This window comes from Fringilla coelebs (genome assembly GCF_963513975.1).
Source record: "Fringilla coelebs genome assembly, chromosome: 7".
NCBI classification, from domain to species: Eukaryota; Metazoa; Chordata; class Aves; order Passeriformes; family Fringillidae; genus Fringilla; species Fringilla coelebs.
In genome coordinates this window covers 6,253,967-6,272,448 of record NC_140035.1, presented here as the reverse complement: position 1 = coordinate 6,272,448, position 18,482 = coordinate 6,253,967, and the positions used below count along the sequence as shown (strand labels likewise).

General features: G+C 42.2%; 2 protein-coding genes across 2 annotated transcripts in view; both read right to left on the bottom strand.

Moving 5' to 3' along the window:
- Positions 1–884: 884 nt before the first annotated feature.
- On the bottom strand, positions 885–13,773 carry MCM6 (minichromosome maintenance complex component 6). Its single transcript, XM_084209355.1, has 17 exons — positions 13,656–13,773; positions 12,647–12,793; positions 11,984–12,094; positions 11,256–11,505; positions 10,425–10,590; positions 10,200–10,345; positions 9,153–9,303; positions 8,614–8,755; positions 8,200–8,341; positions 7,955–8,062; positions 7,238–7,393; positions 6,072–6,200; positions 5,054–5,215; positions 3,854–3,989; positions 3,433–3,600; positions 2,405–2,544; positions 885–1,770 (listed from the first exon to the last, which is right to left on the bottom strand). Exons 1-17 carry the CDS (start codon positions 13,766–13,768, stop codon positions 1,657–1,659), a joined length of 2,481 nt encoding a protein of 826 aa, XP_084065481.1. The 5' UTR covers positions 13,769–13,773; the 3' UTR covers positions 885–1,656.
- Positions 13,774–17,853: 4,080 nt separating this feature from the next.
- Positions 17,854–18,482, bottom strand: part of DARS1 (aspartyl-tRNA synthetase 1) — a 36,038-nt gene continuing 35,409 nt past the window's right edge. Inside the window, exon 16 of the mRNA XM_084209015.1 lies at positions 17,854–18,448. Coding sequence (XP_084065141.1) covers positions 18,357–18,448 — 92 coding nt within the window. The 3' untranslated portion in view covers positions 17,854–18,356. The remainder of the gene's footprint in view (positions 18,449–18,482) is intronic.

The following is an 18,482-nucleotide window of genomic DNA, read 5'->3' as shown; positions in this document are numbered from 1 at the left end:
CAAACCTTATACAGGGATTGTAATTTGTGTCATTTGACTCTTTGACTCCCAGATGATTTTTTTTCAGGAAGCCCTAAAGAGCTCACTATAACATTGTGCTGAGCGTTCTGAACAAATTCCCTCTACTCCGATGTCTGAACAGTAAGTTTAAAAATTAACTTTACAGCACCACCTGGTGCTTACTTTTCAGTAGAGCTGCATTAACTCAGAGAAAATCCCTCTCAGCCTACAGAACTGGGGAAAGAAGCAGAAAAAAACCACCTTCTCCTACATGAAGAGTATTTTCAAACTAACATTGAGAGGAGGGGAGGGGGAAATATAATGAAGGCCAAATATCTTCCTATTGTTAATTTGAAAGGAACAATATAGAATAACATGAAAGTATTGTTGCAGGTGGGTGGCTATTTTTAATGAAATGCAGAATTTGCCAAAATGTGGTTTATGAAAGAAATGAGTGGAGAAGCTACTGCAGATGGAGTTAGTGCCCAGTGATGGGGTACGGCTCCTGACAAATATTTATGATTCCCTCCACTCCTTAAATAGAAGGAGTTATTTTTAATGACATGCTTAGTTAGACCAAGGTGTAACTCTCCAAAGCTGGGAGAGACTAACAGGAAAAGAATACTGTCTTACAAACCAGCTCCATTTCTGAGCCTCCCTCAGAAACAGTTATTTCACACTATTTCTAAATAAAACATGTAACTTTGATCTCTTTCACACATTACAAATGTTTCTGAGGTGCTGGTATCCAGGAAACAAGACAAATATTCAGGTATTTTAAATTCTTAATAGATAATTTAATAACCCTATAGTTTACAGTAAAAAAATTGAGAGCAGAAATTCAAGCAAAGTTTTCTTATAGAAAGATCTTCAAACAGGTTTACAAATATAGTCTTAAAAATCCCTCACAAATGCTGGCAGTTTTTAATTCACTTACATGACACAAGTCAAGACATTCATCAAGGTAGGGGTTTCTGCCCTGCTGACTTAAAGCCTTGCTTTGGGCTTGGCTATTTGCTATTTTCTACTTGATATACGCAACAGGAGCCTGCACATCTTTAGTCCATCTAAAAAGAAACAGAAGTAATCAGTTTCTCATTGTCTATTACAGGAAGTTATAAAAACTTCTTAAAAAAGAGCATCAGTCATCCAGGAAATTTGGTCTTCCTTTAGACATTAAACATTTAGATCACTGTTTTTTTCACCCTCCAGTGACAGGCATAGAAAACAGCAATCTCACATGTGAGTAACAACAAACCCACCCCCAAACATTTAATGAGCTTTTATTTATGTTAATAAGAAAAACAGTAAAAACTTATAGCATAAAATGTGTACTAAAGAAGAACAATGTAAAATTAATCTGATTTAAAACAGAAACATCTACATAGCTTGATGATTAAAAAAGCTATTGGATGATTCTCCTCTGCATCCAGATGATGGCACTGAAATACAGAACTAACAGTGGAACTAATACATGTATGCCATGCTTTAAAAGCTTTCCAGGTATGCTCAGTGTAAATGAGAAATCATGTATTACTGACCACACTCTGGCACAGTCATAGTAATTCAAGGAATTACCCATACAGCAACCCCTGAAAGAAAAGAATGCATTTTCTAACTTGTAACCAGTCAGCTCTACAAAGCCATTCTCAGCCCTCAGTCCTCCAGCAGATAGTTTGGGTTGACGACCAGGTAAGGATCATCATCAAAAGTCTCCTCTTCTCTGGATCCTCTCAGTCCTGACTGGGACAGCTCAATCAGAATGTGGTCCTGCAACAGACAAAGAGTTGTGTTAAAACAAGGACAGAGAGGTTTGTTTGTACTCTTTGAAAGGCATTTTTATATTGGTAGGACCTCTTATTAATTACTTAACCCTTTTAATTGTGAACTCCCTCTAAGAGAGTCTTAAAAACAGCATTCAAGGAAATCACTTCTATGCTGTATCCTTCCTGGAAACTTTCCAGCCTAGTGCTTTCCAGTGTAATGGTTTTTTGTCTTTAAAAGTGAAAACTAATTTATTTTGTCATACTTTTTCCTCCAAAATGCCCTCGTAGCCCTCTCACTTAAGGCTATCCATTGAATACAAGTGTTAATTGTATTTTTGTATCTTAATGTATAATAGTACTGTAGAAATACAGAAAAATATCACACTTCTATAGTGACACAGTACAGCACCTTGAACTTTTACTTATACACATCTTTAATTTATTTCAGTGGTTTTTCCTGTCATTACTGTAGCAGGTGTTAAACAAAGAAGGCATTTATACTGTATCAATCAATGGAAGAATAAAACAGATTTCTTCAAACAGGAATGTATTCTATTAAAAATGAAACATTTTAATATAAGTCGCAACCCTATACAAGTCAAAACCCTTTTTCACTATCCATACATCTCTATACATACATAATGTGTAAGTCGGTGAATGACTCTCTCTATGATCTTCTTTTTATTTATTAGTTCTTCTTCAGATTCGATTTCAGATTCAATTTCCTTTAGATACCAATTAATAAGTTCACTCCTCTTTAGTGCTGCATCGTCCTCTTCTGCAGAGAAAATAATTTGCATAAATACAGCAGCAGTAAACTACCACTCAAACCATAGGAGAAAAGGATTTACACATAAACATTCACAAAGCTGAAGAGAGAAACATACTTTTAAAGATGTTTAGGAAAGGTCAGACTTAAGGGTTTTTTTCTTAAAGCACTGTATTTTGCACAGGAGGTTGTTGTGTCATGGTTTAATTGGAGATAATTAGATTGAGAATGGAAGCTTTCAGGTCTATGCTTTCAAATGGCTTCCAAATCCTCTCTGCCTTCAGCTTCAAGAAAAAACAGTCACAAGGACTAACACACCTTTCCTCTAGGTAAAGAAAAACCACTGTCACACAAAGCCAGAGGAGTCATCCTTCTACATGTACAAAGCATTTGAACAGACACTGTCATCTCCACACCCTTCCAAAAGCTTTACAGCTTTAGTATCTGCCATGAGACAACTACTGCATTGCACTGCAGGAGTAGCCTCATGGCAACTGAAATATTTTAGTTTCTGAAGAACTAATCCAGTCATTTGCTTAAGACAGGCTGTGGTTGCTGGCATACATTAAAACTCCTGCTCCAGTTTTCACTGCTGCAGATTCTTCTAGCTTGGTTACACCACTGTGTGCTACAAATCCCCTTCTGGCTCTCCTCTGCTGACATGCTGTTCAGCTTAATAGATTTTGATAAATGACTAAGGTAACAGAGCTGGAAACTCCAGGAAGTCCTATTTCCATCACCAGATGTAGTACTGTCATATGAGCACAGGTTTACACCTGACCCGACAAGTTTGTTGTCTCAACAGGAGTGAAAATCCCATGTACAACAGCAAGAGATGAAGTAACAATTGCTCCCTGAAGTCAGGGTCTGCCTTCTTTGCAATAAAGAAATTCTTACCTTCCTCTGCTTTCCTGAGGTGCAGCACCAGGAGATTAGAAATGCGTCGGTACTCAGAGAAGCCCAGCCTGAGAGAAGCTTTGGGTGCAGCATCCTTGCTCACATCCTCAGAATGGCCATTGATCCCATTCACAAGACCATTGACGCCTGCTGGAGCTTCTGCCTCACCTGTTGGGACACATGCCCACATTTAAAGCTGCAACATCTTTTAGCTATTTAACTCTGAGCCACTGAAAAGCCTTGCGCTGACCAACCAGGCAAGTTGCTGAAGGAGGCTGAAGAAGCAAGACAGTTAAGAACAGGAGCCCAGATTTCTAGAGCTCATTAGTTGAGAAACTGGAGAGAAGCACATGCTCAGTCAAGGTAAGCTGTAAAGACTGAAAGGACTTTCCCCTTTGAAAAATTTCTTTAAGGAATTTACCATTGACTCCATCTTGGTCCTCTTGATCCTCCACTTGCTGTTCATCATCTTGGTCTAAATTGACATCAGGAGTCTCAACTCTAATGATGGACTTATTTAAAAGCCTGAAAGCTTCCTTCACATGTTTTGGGTGAACCTGAGGAAGATTTGAAAAAAACATATATTAAATAGGCAGATGGGCGCTTCAAGTTTTCAAACAGCTCCAGAGACTCATCTCTGACTCTGACAAAGGGATTTTCTACACATCTCAGCTGATTAATCCTAAGCAGTAAATACTCTGCAAGTTAAATTATATCCCACTACAAGTACTCCAAGATCATGCAAGGTTATGGAGGAAAAAGCAGCCCAATTAATCCTTCAGGCTTTAGCAATCATGTGGAGTTGATAAAATTTTTACTAAGCCAAGAACGTTTGGGAGAAAGATCAGTGGAGCAAGAAACATGAAAGAATGGGTCTGAACAGAGACAATATGAAAGAAAGATGTAATTAATGATACTCTCTTCCAGAACTGAAAAGCAAAAACTGGAAAAATCATCTGTAGCTGAGCCATAACCTAAAAGCTATCTGTTTCTTTATAAGCTGAATTTAATTTAAAAGAACCCAAAGGGTGTCCTTACACAACCAGCAAGCAGGGTTCTATCCCTGCATGTGTCACATAGCCTCTAATCAACATTTCAAAAGGCCTGCTGGGTTTGAAATCAAGGACTAGAGGGGCAGTAATCACACTACAGTTAACAGTCAGAACACAATGTGCTTTTCAGCAGTGGTTGATGTGAGCAGGAGCTCAGATCACACATACAGCTACCCTTCAGGAGGTCCAGATACTTGGATGAACTTTGGCTTTTTAGACTGCAAATGGAAGAGAGCCAAGAGATTACAAACTGTGAAAGATCAGGAAAGAAACTTCCAACAGCCCTGGCTGACAGTAGTTGGTGACATGATTTGACGGGTAGGAGGCTGAGTGCTGACACAGCTGTGATACAAAATCATGCAAGCTCTCAGTTTGGACCAGCTGACACCAGCTTTACAAGTCATCCCTTAAAAACAGTGTTTCTGGCATACAGACTCTGAGTATGACCACGACTCAAGCTCTCCTCCTCACCCACAGGACTATTCCCAATACCACAGTCAAACAGCAAATGCACAACTCCCACACAATTCCATGAACATTTCCCCAGACCTCCATCACAGCCCTGATACCTCATCACAGCAGTGCATGCGGGCCATGGCCTCAGACAGGCGGATCATGCTCTCCAGCTGCCGCACCGTGATCCTCCAGGATGACTTGGTCACTCCAGAGCCATCGCGCTGCCGCAGCCGCTTGTACTGCTCCACTATGAAGTCCTCAGACTCCTTGGATATCTGTGTGGCATCAAAGAGAGTGACAGGGGTTCCAGTGGTCAGAGTATTAAAGTTTTTCCTTCTTGCATTAGATTGTCAGCGTACAGCCTTTGCTGTACAGGCTGCTGCTTTTATCTGAAATATTCTATTGCACTTCTCTATGGAAGTATAATGGCAATCACATTATGTTGAAATTATGTTATAATAATGATTAAACTTATCAATGACAATGTCATTACAGTAAATACATAGCTGCATTCATTATTTTACAGCAGATTTTAAAATAATTTCTATTTTTCTCTTCTACTGACTTGTTTCCAGACAGAATTTATGTCTGTCCCTACTAGATTGTTCTGTTTATAGACTTAAGAAAAATCCAACACACAGCCCTTCCAAGCTGCTACTTGGATAGACCCCAAAAAAATCTGTAGTTAGATCAGTTTCCCATGTTCTGTATTTTACCAAAAAGCAAAGAAATAGAGGCACAATACCCTCTTAAAATAAAGACACACAAACTGATTAAGTGGTGAGTCATTAAACTACAAAAAACTCTGCAGCAGCCACGGTGAATAACCCATGCCTGTGAGGTATGAGAAGGCCATGAAGTCATCCCTTAATTGTTCTAGACAAAGGTTAAGGACTGCCATGGACTATAACAGTCTCAGCTGGGCAGACTGGGCTTCTGGAGTTTAGGAGCACCAGGTTGCAAAATACACTCTGTTTCTAGGTAATAACCTGAGTTTATGGCTCCTTCCTTGAGAAAACACTACCCCAAGTGTCTTGGTGTTTGCTGGAGAAAAGCCTACTGCAGAGCAACTGTTCCTTTGGACCTCCTCATACAGAACAACTGTTCCACAGTTTAAAAAATTAAAATTACCTTTGGCTTAAACTGTCTTGCAAACAGCAGATACCTTCGGATATCATCCAAGGAATAGACACGGTCAACAGACTCTTCCACTCTGGAATGCAGATCCACGATGCGCCGGGCAATGGCGTAATCTATCACCTGGGACATTGGGGCTGTGTCAGCATCCCTTGCACAGCACCAGCCAAAGAGCAAAACAACACTTCTATTCTTCCTTCCCATTCCCCCTGTTTACTTGTTATCCTCATGGCACAGCTACCCTTTCCAGTAGCCAAACTCTCTGCCAGGAGGTCCAGGAGAATGCCCTGGGAGTTTCTAATACAAGGAAACACAGCAGAGGAGGGACAAAAGGCAGTTTTAGGATTTATAACCTCTGGGAACTCTCCTGGATTAAAAGTTAGCCAGAGAACAGGCAAAAAGCAGCACTTTGCAGCATGGGAACTTCCTTCGTTTTCAGCCTGCTTTGTCTCTCTCACCAGTGCCTTCTCAATTAGATAATCACTCTGAGCAGAACAGTGGCTGAACCAACATTAATCTCTGGATCTCATGCATTCCCAAGGCAAATGCCACACAGACAGGTGGCAGCAGTCTCAACCTTAGTGACCAGCCATTTGTAAAAATGACTAATGGTGTTAAGTTTGCAGGTCAAACCACTACAGGATGAAAAGGCAGTATCCTTGTATTCAGCAGAGTATGTTCAAATTTGTACTGCCAGCTTTTAGCTGCACAGAAAGAGCAAAAAAGCAGAAGCAAAACACTCTCACGAGATTTGCATCACTCAAAATTGCAGAGGGCCACCAAGATGGTCGGAGGGCAGGAGAACATGAGGTATGAGAGGCTAGAAGAGCAAGGTCTGTTCAGCTTGAAAGGAAAGCAACTGCTTTACCAGCCAGCATAGATGTGATGAAGCCAAATAGTCCTTGAATAAGAGGCAATCCACATGAACTGAACCATGAGAAATTCTGATTAGATACAAAAGCTATTATTTTTGAACACATGACAGTTGTCACACATTGCAGGGGCCTGGAGAGACTGCAGAACCTCCATCCTTCGAGATACTCAAAACTCACCAGGTCAAGTCTTAGCAAACTGTTCTCAATGATCTGAGTGCAAGGTTAGATTAGACACCTCCAGGGATCTTTTCTGACACAAACTACTCTATAATTCCTTAAAATTACCTCATTGCACTCATCCACAAGGATGAAGAAGAGATCAAAGCGGGACATGATAGGAGCTGACAGGTTGATATTTTGTTTCAGTGACTTGGATCTGTCATAGCGTCCACCAACTGGGTTTGCTGCAGCCAAAATGGAGGTCCTGGCATTCAAAGTAGCCTAACAGTAGGAAAAAATAAATTTAAAAAATCTGTATCTGTGACCACTTCCTAAACCAACTCACTGCAACCCAAATGGGTCAGCATAACACCTTTTAGGTGGAGTCCAATGCAGGGTATTACAACAATCACTACTCAAAAGCATCTAAACTCCACCAACAAGCTCTTTCTAACCAGGTCTCTGTCCCAAGACACAGTTTTGATAATCAATATTGAAACATTGCCACACTCTTGCCAATAATACTGAAACAAGCCCTTAAAATTCCTTTTCACAAGATCCTGTTTTTCTACAAAGACACACCATTCTGTAACCTTTTTTGGGGTTACTTCAAGGTTAGGCTTTTCCCATTTTCCATTTCTTGCTCGCTACTATTTAACTCAGTAACATTTCTGACCTTCTTTGGGTATGTGCTACAAAAACTTTCCAACAAGTGATCTCCATCCTGCCACATTGAGGCAGCTGCAGAGGTGACATGAAGATTGGGCAGGTGAAGCCACATCAGTACACATTACAAACAGTCAAGTGATGCTACAGACTGCACAGAGGAGTAGTGCAAGCTACCTTCACTCCAGCTTTAGTAATGGATATTGTCTGCTGTTCCATTGCCTCATGAATGGCTACTTGATCCCGCACGTCCATCTTGTCAAATTCATCAATGCAACAAACACCCTGCAGCAGAAGAATGAAAATAAGTAACCCAGAATGAATCACTTATGAAAAAAGCACCACTAAGATAATTTAGGGCTCTCTGTCATCAAACAAACACATTCTAGGGATGAAGGAGCCTCTCTCCCTCCTAGACTCACATTATCTGCCAGCATCAGTGCTCCAGCCTCAATGACAAATTCGTGGGACTCCTCATCTTTCACCACAGCCGCCGTCAGGCCCGCAGCGCTGGAGGCTTTGCCACTGGTGTACACAGCACGGGGACTGAACTCATCCACATGCCTGTAGAAAAGACGAATAAGACCTCCAGTATTTCATCTACCTCTGATATTTTTAAATGTGCAATTAATCTGTATTTTTAATAGTCAACATCCTTTGAAAATATTTGGAAATTTGTATGCTGAGTTTGTTTTAGCCCTGCTCAATTACTTCACTCACATCCACACAATCTCTGGAAATATTCTCAAGTATTTTACTTCCCCTTTCCTACAGTTGACACAGAAAAAGGCACAGTGCACACTGGACAATATTTAAAGGCTGGGTCTTGATCTTACTTTAGAAACTGACTCTTGGCTGTACTTGGATCACCAACAACACAAACATTGATGTCCCCACGCAATGAAGTGCCTTCTGAAGTGGTCTTGGGAACTCCTCCAAAGAGCATCAGCAGGACACCACGTTTTACTTCATCATTACCTGCCCCAGAAAAGACATTAAACTAAACATCCAAAAAGCCACCACAATTTTCCTATTTAAAAAAACCTCCATCCCACTAGAATTTTAGAGCATTTGGACACTTCTGCTCAGAATTCACCTATTCACTAAGCATCCACTAAAACCTGTAGGGTTCAGTAGCAGAACACCTGACATCAAGCCCAACCCTCTAGATTGGGCTTGCAGGCCATAATGATTAAACATCACAAATACTCAAAAAATAGATTTTCCTCTTCTAGCACAACCAGTGCTGAGGGGGAAGAGTTTGTGATAGCTGGCACAGGGCTTTCAACCTTTCCCAAAAACTACAGAGACAGCAAAAGGAATTAATATTTATATAAGTGAAATCTTCCCTCTAAGGCCACAAACGGATTCTTACCATGGATAGTAGGGAAGAGGCTGGTGCACAGATTATGGTAAAGGTTCTTATCTTGGCTCATTTCAAAAACCTTTTCCCACTCTTTCACAGACATTTGGTTTTTAATGCTTTCTGCAGTCTGTTCTTCATCTCGGAGCTCTTTTCCACCAAACTAAAACAAGGAAATAAAACAGCATTCAAAGTAGTAACAGAGTCACTAATGAATGTGAGCACTGCAGACAGGTCCCAAAAACTTGCTCTGAAATCTAGATGGGAAAAACACGTTCTGAAACGCTGCCCTTAAGCTAAGTAACCTCATTACCTTATACCTTTAAAAACCAATACCCAATTACCTAGCAGGCAAAATCAATGGTGTAACTTGTAACTTTAGTTAGTGAAGAAAATCCCAAGTGAGTTGCTTGTACAGAGATTAAAAAAAGAGTAAAACCAATATGACCTCCTTTGACTAAAGTTGTCTTTGTAAGCATTCCTACATTAACTGGAACTTCCAAGGTCTTTTGATGCTCTGAAATGGGGGAAGGAAACTTCTACTCCCAGAACATACCATATGCTCTTTTTATCCTATGTGATGGTGATGCTCTTAGCAGAATGACAGATTACAGTACCCCACCATGCCAAAACTCAGATGTAGTTAGTATTAGTCACATTGCAGTAACACCCCAAGATGACACTTGATAAACCAGAGGGAACAAAAAGGATGCCTGTTTCTCCTGTGACAAAATGCAGCAATAGGATTTCCTGGAAGAAAAGGAAATGCTCCAGAAATGGATGAAAGCTGAATGGAAACACATGTGCCAGTTAGCTGTTTAGAACAAACTGTAACACTGGCAAATAATCACGTCTGTGAAAAATGCAACAAGCAACAAAGACAAGAAATTAACTTTGCTATGTAGCTTCAATGAACATATAAAGACAGTCAAACCAACACAGAAAGGGGGCACACACGCACACTTAAAGCTTTACCCATTCCTGCTCCCTAATTTGAGGGACAACCACACAGAACAGAAATCACCAACACCTCTAAATCTCCTTTCCCTGCAGACTCACCCGTGGATTTGTTGGTGCCACATAACAAGCCAGAAAGACGAGCTTATAGGAGAGCTCCCGGACCCCGAGGGCGCGCAGCCCCCGGATGCCTTCGGTTTCGTAGCCCTCTGTCCCCGTCACCCGTGAGCCGGTTTCTGCACGTAACCCTGCCAGGGAAGCGGGAGTCAGGACAGTGGCTCCCAGCATGGGAACGACACCCCATGGAGGTCATGAGTAGCAGCAAACCTGGTGTGGCGAGCTGGGACACGTCAGGCACGACAATCAGTGAGCCGGTGAAGTCACATTTGTCACCTGCCTGTGCAGATTCCACAGCCTCTGCGCGCAGGATCACCTCCAGGCTGCGCGGAATGCTGCCGCGCGGCAGCTCGCCCTGCGTCTCCTGGATGCGCACCTGGCACAGAGAGAAGCTTCAATGCTGAGCACCACACAAGATCTGAAACTGCTTCCAAAGCTACACTGCTGACAGATGTGTTAAACAGCATCTGACTGCTGCTACCCATGTCAATCCCTCCCGAAATACAACACACAACCAAAGTCCCTTCGCTAATCAGCATCTAAGGAGCCTTGGAGCAGCTTAGAGGATGTACAAGAGCTACAGTGACAATTCTGAAAGGTAACCTGAAAACTTCAGTTAATGTGGCTGACATAAAATACAACTGTGCGATGTGAGGTGCTGAGGATTTGTGAGAGCAAATCAACCTGGAAGAGCAAGATGTTGCAGATACCCATAAGCACCTCTTTTCATACTTGTATAAAGCAGCTACACCTGATGTGCTGGCAACATGAGACTAACTCTGGCTTGAACATGTGGGGTTTCAGTGGCTTACTTGGACAATAAATGTCACACAAAAAACTAATAATTTCCTGTTCTTAAACATAAGTGTTCCAGAGATAGGAACAAACCTTTTGCATAAATTGCAGTGCCTTTTCCTTAAGTCTTTTCTTGACATTGACAGAACAATTAACCATCTTCAACGTGTAGAAGTACAAATAACTCCTTCCAACTACCACAGGAACATTACTGGTTGTCATCACCCTCCAACATCACCCCTGTACCTTTTGGAAATCAACAAATCTTGATTTGTTTGTGTCCAGCAGGAATCTCCTTCTGTTGGCACAGACTGGGTTTCTGCAGATGTTTGGCTGGGTGTATTTGAATTGCTGCTCCACATCTTTGATCACTGTCTGGCAGTCGAGGCACAGGAAGGTTCCGCTGACCAGCTCGGGATGGACGGGGTGGGTACGAACCACCTGCCCACTGATGCGCAGCAGGGAGCCAATTTTTGCTGAAGTCAGTTCTCGAATTCTGTTTAAAACAAATTCACAAGGATTAAATTATTGAGTTGACAATTTAAGGCCCAGGGTACTAAGATACAAAACAGTGTCACTCTGACTAAACAACTGCTGTAACAAACAAAAGAAACAAACTTGCTACAATCTATTCTCATTTTATGATTTTATATAAACTTTTAGATTAATACTAGAGGTCAAACCAATGCAAAAGTTACATCACTGATACTTAAAGGCCACACACACTATTTTGTTTTTTAACTAGAGAGGTTACACTTGTTTTTGACACGTGATGAATTTAACTATCTGAGTGTGATTTACAAATTAAAAACTGTGTCAAAAAATCTCCTGCACAAGATCAGGAAACTTTGTCACAACTGTACTGGCCAACTGCACATTTCACATTACATAACCAAAACATTTTCAGCATGCTTTGACTCGCTTTGCCCTGGCAGTAAAACAGCACAAGTTTCTGGAATTAATAATTATCTTACTTGTGTCTGGTAGGCAGGTCCTGGAATGCAACATAAAAATCCTTGTTTGCAGGAACATTTCCGTGGTCTCTGGCAAAAGTCTTTGTTGCTCGACACAGGTATGGATAAACCCTGAAATATGGGGAAAAAAAAAGTTCTAATTTTAGAGACGCTATCAAAATGCCTTCTCTGCTTTAGATTACATTAAAGACTTGTAACAGATTTCCAGGTTCTGGCTTTTAATCCTACGTTGTATAACCCAAAAAACACACAATAAATATGCTAAATGTGAGATCACTGCATAATAATGTTATTTATGCTCTTGTTTGAAAATAGACTTTTCAAAGTCTCATTTTATTACACTTTTATCCTTATGTTAAGAAATATATCTTCAAAATAAGTGACCAACTCAATCAAATATTGTCAGAGCATGAAATTTTAGAGTTTATTCTGTATTTTCATACTGACCACCTACTTCTTTACCACAATAAATGCAAATTATCTGGTTAACTCATGGGTTCCAGAGAGGAATCCACTAAGAAAAGGTTTTAGACAGTAAAAAATATAAGTGTTTTTAGAATGCAGAAAGAAGCCGCTTATTTTTTTACATAAAAGCAAATATTATGGGCCTGAGACTCCAGCAGAGCTCAGCTTTACCTGAAAGAAACCCACTCTGCATTTTACCTGTAAAATTCCTCCTGAATAGTGGTGGAGAGCTGCTGATTGAACTGCTCCAAATCCGCAAAGCTGACGATCAACGTGTTCCGCTCTGGCCGGATCAGCTCTTCAGCATCTCGCAGGTACTTGACCTCCCCATCGCTGTTCTGGAACCTGAAAGTGATTCAGGAGAATGTTTCACAGTCACACACCAGGCAGCAATTGAATACTTCTGAGTTCAGGAGAAAAGACAGAGAAAAGGATCACTCACATTCAGGCATCCCACAGTCCCTTGCAAAGCCCCTTTCCAACAGTATTTCTTCTTCCACCCCCTTGCTACATCTGCTCTATTCACACCCTAGCACAGACACACTGGATTTACATTTCATACAGCAGTAGAGTTGTCTCAGTGCCAGACAAAATTTATTTAAGGTTTAACAATGACTCTGCACCAGCAAACAACGTTTTGTTTCCTCCGGGTGATGTTAATGGCTTCCTTATTTGATGCGGATGGGCCCCTCAGGAGGCAAAACCAGGGAGCCAGATGTATTAATGTCTAACACGCAGGCCGTGGAACAGGTTTTCAACACAGCTGTGACAAAACTTTGTTAAAATTGACCAAATGCACCTAAAAAAATCATATAATTATAGAATGGTTTGGTTTAGAAGGGAGTTTAAGATCATCTCGTTTCAACCCCCTGCCATGGAAGGGACACCTTCCACTAGACAAGGCAGCCCCAAGGCACACCCAACCTTAGACACTTCCAGGACCTCCCAAGTTCTCTGGACAACGTTTCCGCGGAAACTCTCCGAGAAGAGTTTTGTCTACCAAAAGAGGACCCTGCTGCCTTCCTCCAGGTTCCTCCCGGCAGAGCCTGAGACGACAGCAGAGCTTTTCCAGCTGAACGCCAAGGGCAGGGGGCACCAGGCCCTGACAGGATCTCGCCAAATGGCGGCCCCTCCGTGAGGCGCTGCCGGCCCGCCACCCGCTGCCGACCCTGTCCGCCCGCCGCCAGGCCCGGCCCCCGGCACTCACTCCTCTAAGAAGTCCAAGAACAACTTCTGGCACTTCTCGGCCACTTCATCGCGGATCTGCTGGTGCTGCGGCGCCACGCCCGCGCCCCCCACGGCCGCCACTGCCAGATCCATCCCGATCGCTGCTACTGCCCCGGCCCGGCCCCACAGCGGTTCGCGCCACGCCGCGTACCACGTGGGCCGCGCGCCCGCCGCGTCGGCCAATCGGCAGCCGCTGTGCCGCAGAGCCCCGCCCGCCGCGGCCGTTTTCGCGCCAAAGGCGAGGGGCGGACGGGGCTGAGGGCGGGCTCCGAGGAGGCGGCCGGGGCAGCGCCGGGCACCAGAGTCCCGCCCCGCGCCGTCAGGGACAGCGAAGGGGGCCGGCCGTGGGCTTGTCAGCGACCTGCTCAGGGCTGCGGACCGCCTGGAGCTGTGCCAGAGCAGCATAACGTTTCCCATTGAGAAAAAGAGGCATAGAATGCTAAAGGGTTCTAAGGGACCTTAAAGATCATCTCGTCCCAACCTACCTGCCATGTAAGGAACACCTCCCACTCCACTGTGGAGCTCTGGGGCTTATATCCAACCTGGTCTCGAACCCTGTCAGGGATGGGGAATCCACAACCGCCCTGAGCAACCTGTTCCACTGTCTCACCATGCTCACAGTGAAGAATTTCCTCCTAGTATCTCACTTAAATTCCCCTTTTCCAATATGTGTCTATTCCTCTTGTCCTGTCACTACAGTTCTTGACAAAGAATCTTCCCTGTAGAAGGTTGCTATGGGTTCTCTACACAATATTCTCCTCTCCAGGCTCAACATCCCCAACTTTCTCAGCCTGTCTTTGCAGGTGAGGAGCTCCGCTCCTTTTATCAACTTTATGGCCCTCTTGTAGAGTAGCTCCAACAGTTTCATGTCCTTCTTACGCTGTGGATGCCAGAGCCATATGCCTGGAGATGTCAGCTGTGGGCAGCTTCAGCACAGCAGCTGCAGTGAAGCTTCCACATAACATTGCTTTCCCCACGAAGAAATCAGCTATGATAGCTGGAGTTAAAATTACTGTGGTGTGGCCAGGGCACCGCTGAGGAATTCCCAAGCCAGGGAATCCCCACCAGGTGAGCAGGAGGCACTTGGGCAGCTGCTTGTGGAGGAGAACCCCGCCATGGAGCATCTCCAGCTTCTGAAGAACTGGCCCAGGTGGAAAGGGTGTAAACTATGCCAGGTGAGGGTCTGGACACTTGGCTCCTCATTGGCACCACTGTAGGATGCTTGAAGGCAACATTTGCCAAGCGGTGCCATGGCTGACAGCCATTCCCGAATGGCAGCTGCTGGCACACGGCGCCTGCCAGCAGGAACCGCTTCAACATCTATGAAAAATTGCTTACAATTGCTCTGCCACCTGCAAAGTCATTAATCTCTGCCTAAACTGGGAATTTTGCTGTAATTATAGCAGTTAAGGGCTCTTTCTGTTTTGAAACCCTTGCAGAAGTGCCAGCAGCAGCAGCCTCCTGCAGCAGTGTTTGTTCACTTGCCACAGTGCACTTGTCACAGTGCACTTGCCATATAGGGAACAGAGACAGACTTTACTATTTTGCAGTTAAAAAAGTAAGAGATTGTAGAACTAACTTGGTAATTTTTAAAACACTTGTGCGTAAATTCCATTTTTTTTGAGATAATACTAGGAAAAATGCACACAAGTTGGTTGTGAGGTTTGTTTTCAAAGAAATAATCCATCCTTCTCTCAAAAAAGAATCTACAATTACCCAAAGAAGAAACAGTAAATAATTAAAAGATGTTTGGGGAAGTTTCTGGAGCCCCAGTGTGAACCAGAGTCCAGGGCAGCCATATGGTGTTCCACAATGGATATTGTCAAGGCATTCTCCTCCATCCCTTACTTTCACATTGACTGGTGTCCAATATGCCCGGAATTGACAGGCACCAGGTGAAAGCACAAAGTTTTCCTGCTTTTTTTCCTCCCTTCCTCCTGTGCTGGCCCACTGGGCAGGGAGCAAGCAGCTGTGAGGTGCTGCCCACCAGGGTTACCCCAGCAGGTGTGGGCAGCCATGGGGAGCCAGGCCTGCGTTTGGCTGCCAAAAGAACAGTCTGAGTCTTCTTTCCCACTGGGCAGAATCTGACAGCTCAGTGAACACAGATGGGTTTTCAGAGGGAAATGGTGCAGTTAAACTTCAGAAGCAAACTGAAGCTTTGTGTTTGTTCTGAGCAGACTCCCTGGCTACCCTAAACAATATGCTTTATAGTTCCTTAGTTTACAAAAATTGCACTACTGTAATTACCATCTGCATATAATGAACAAACCCATTTTACCTGGTGGAGAGGCAGCAGCAATGTCGACTCCTTATAAACTGGTAAACTTCCTGCAAGTTACTGAAAATGAAGGACAGTACAGGTTTTACTTTTCCAGAACTATTACAGCAGACTTGGTACCTATCAAAACAATAAAAGTCTTCTAGACCTTTATTATTTGCAGGGTTTCAAACTAAGTTCTAGCACTGTGCAGCTCCTACTAAAGTATCCTGTTAAGATGACATCCAGGACAAATACATTTTGTATTGATTTATGATCATAATTATTTTCTGTTAGCTAAGAAAGGCTGCATGAATGGATTGAGCAGACAAAGGAATTGGGGCCTCCATCCAAATTCTTGTTCTTGTGCAGTTACTGTGAATAAATGAAGGTACAGCATGAGTTTGAATAACTCCTAAAAGAATTGGTATATCTAGAGCAAGGAACAGCACCCAGGATTTTTTTTTTTGTGGACAGGAAATGTAAGCCTGTAATTTTGCTCCTGGTTAGAAGAATGCACATCCAAAGTGGAATATATTACCAGTTCTGTATGAACAAAGGTAATTAAATTAAATTCATTCCAGTTGGCTTAGCTAAACAAACAACAGTTTTGAAACTTGGACTCATCAGTAATAAGTCTGTGACAATGAGCAGTGTTTATAATCCACTTAGCTTTGCAAGGTACAACTGGTTACAGTGTAAGATTTTCAAGTTAATAATTTTGGGAGGATTCCGCAGTATATTAATTACAACAGACTCATAAGCAAAGCTGCTAAGTGTTATTCCTTGAATTGTGTGACTTCTAAACAAAGTCTAACTTCTACATTTCCAGTACTTTACCTGACTGACCTTTAGTATGATTGTTTTCTAATGGAGAACTCTTGTCATAAGACATTAAAATTAAGTCTTGTTCAATGGCAGCTGCAAAGATGATTTGCCCTTTTGTGAAATTCTACACAATTTATACACAGCCTCACTGACCTTTCTGTAGCATAACCAATATGTGACTTCTCTGACATTTAAAAATCAAGGTAGCAACAATAACACAGACCATCCACACTATACCTCCTACTGAAAGCTTGATCATGTAAACTGTTAAACAAAAATTAAGTCAGGAATTACAAATATGTATGAATATTAGAGCAATTATTGCAGTACCCAAGTCTGGAATTTAATCCTTTGCTCTTCGGCAGCAACACTTACAAAATGTTTTAAATTTGAAAACCAACTCTCAGATGCAGTTTACAAAAGGAAGTTTCAGATTCACTGGTGCCTCTCCAAATGCAGGGAACATTCTCTGGCTTGGGAGGAGGAGGATGATGAGAAGAAGTAGCTTTGTGCACTGCTGCAAATTGAGGAGTTCAAGTAAGTAAATAATCTGAGAAAAAGTATGTCTAGAAAGAATTTCAGAACTACTCTTACAGAAACACTCCGTTTCTCTAAGTGTACACAGTTGGGCTGTTCACAGCATTTATAAATTAAAAAAACACCCTGAAATAGATTGGCTTACATAATTTAGGGATTTTTTCCTTGGTAGAAGATGCATGAAATCCTTGTCTAGTTTGTTATACCAGAGGCTGGGTCAGGCAGGAAAACACATGACTTGCCCTCAGACTCGCTACCCATTTATTTTCTGAGAGTATTATATATCCTCTGTGTATTCCATGAGAATGTGTAAACCTGCAACCATTCTCAAACAGTTATATCAAATAAAGACCAACCTACGGCTTTTATACAACTTTCAAAAAAATGGGGAGAAAATAGAAAATAAATTTAAACTCTGGCAGATATTACATCAGTAAAAGAAAACAACCCAAAAAACCCTTATTGAGTCATTATTTTTGGATGATACAAAGCAAAAACCCAGGCAGGTTTGTATCTAATTTACTTTGAGTGCTTTATTTCAACCTATTTTAACAACTTCTTATGAACATTTCTTGTTAGGAACATTCTCACCTGCTTCCCTACCTGATACTCATGTAAATTATCAACTGGCTGATCTCTCCAGATTTTTTAATTGCAAGCATCCAGTCACTTTATCTTGGAGCCAGTACTTCAGAATATTCAATCTTGCTGACATAAGTGAAAAATGCAAAATGGTTATCGCATAATTTATTAAAATGTTTAGAAAAATGGTACAATTTAATGTGGCACTAAAATGCTAATTCAAAGTATCCATTTTTCATTAAAAACGTGCAGTTGCCAATACAAAGAGTCTTGATCTGTTAAAATATTTCCCTTTAAATAAACAACGAAGGATAAAAAAAAACATTACTGTGGCACTTAATAAAGGAGAATTTAGTTTTTAATTGCATATCATAATGCTCAAATCAATCAATACACGTTCATCAGCAGCAGGGGCTATGCCTGCAGTCACATCCCATTTGCAGGGCAGAGCATTCCCAACTCTCAGAGCAGCTCCTGTCAGGGCGTCAGGCGTTTGGGATCCCTCGGGAACATGGAGGTCTGACGGACGTTGTGCAGCCCCAGGTACAGCATGGTTACCCTCTCCAGCCCTACAGCGATGAAAACAGCCCATCAGCACTGTCA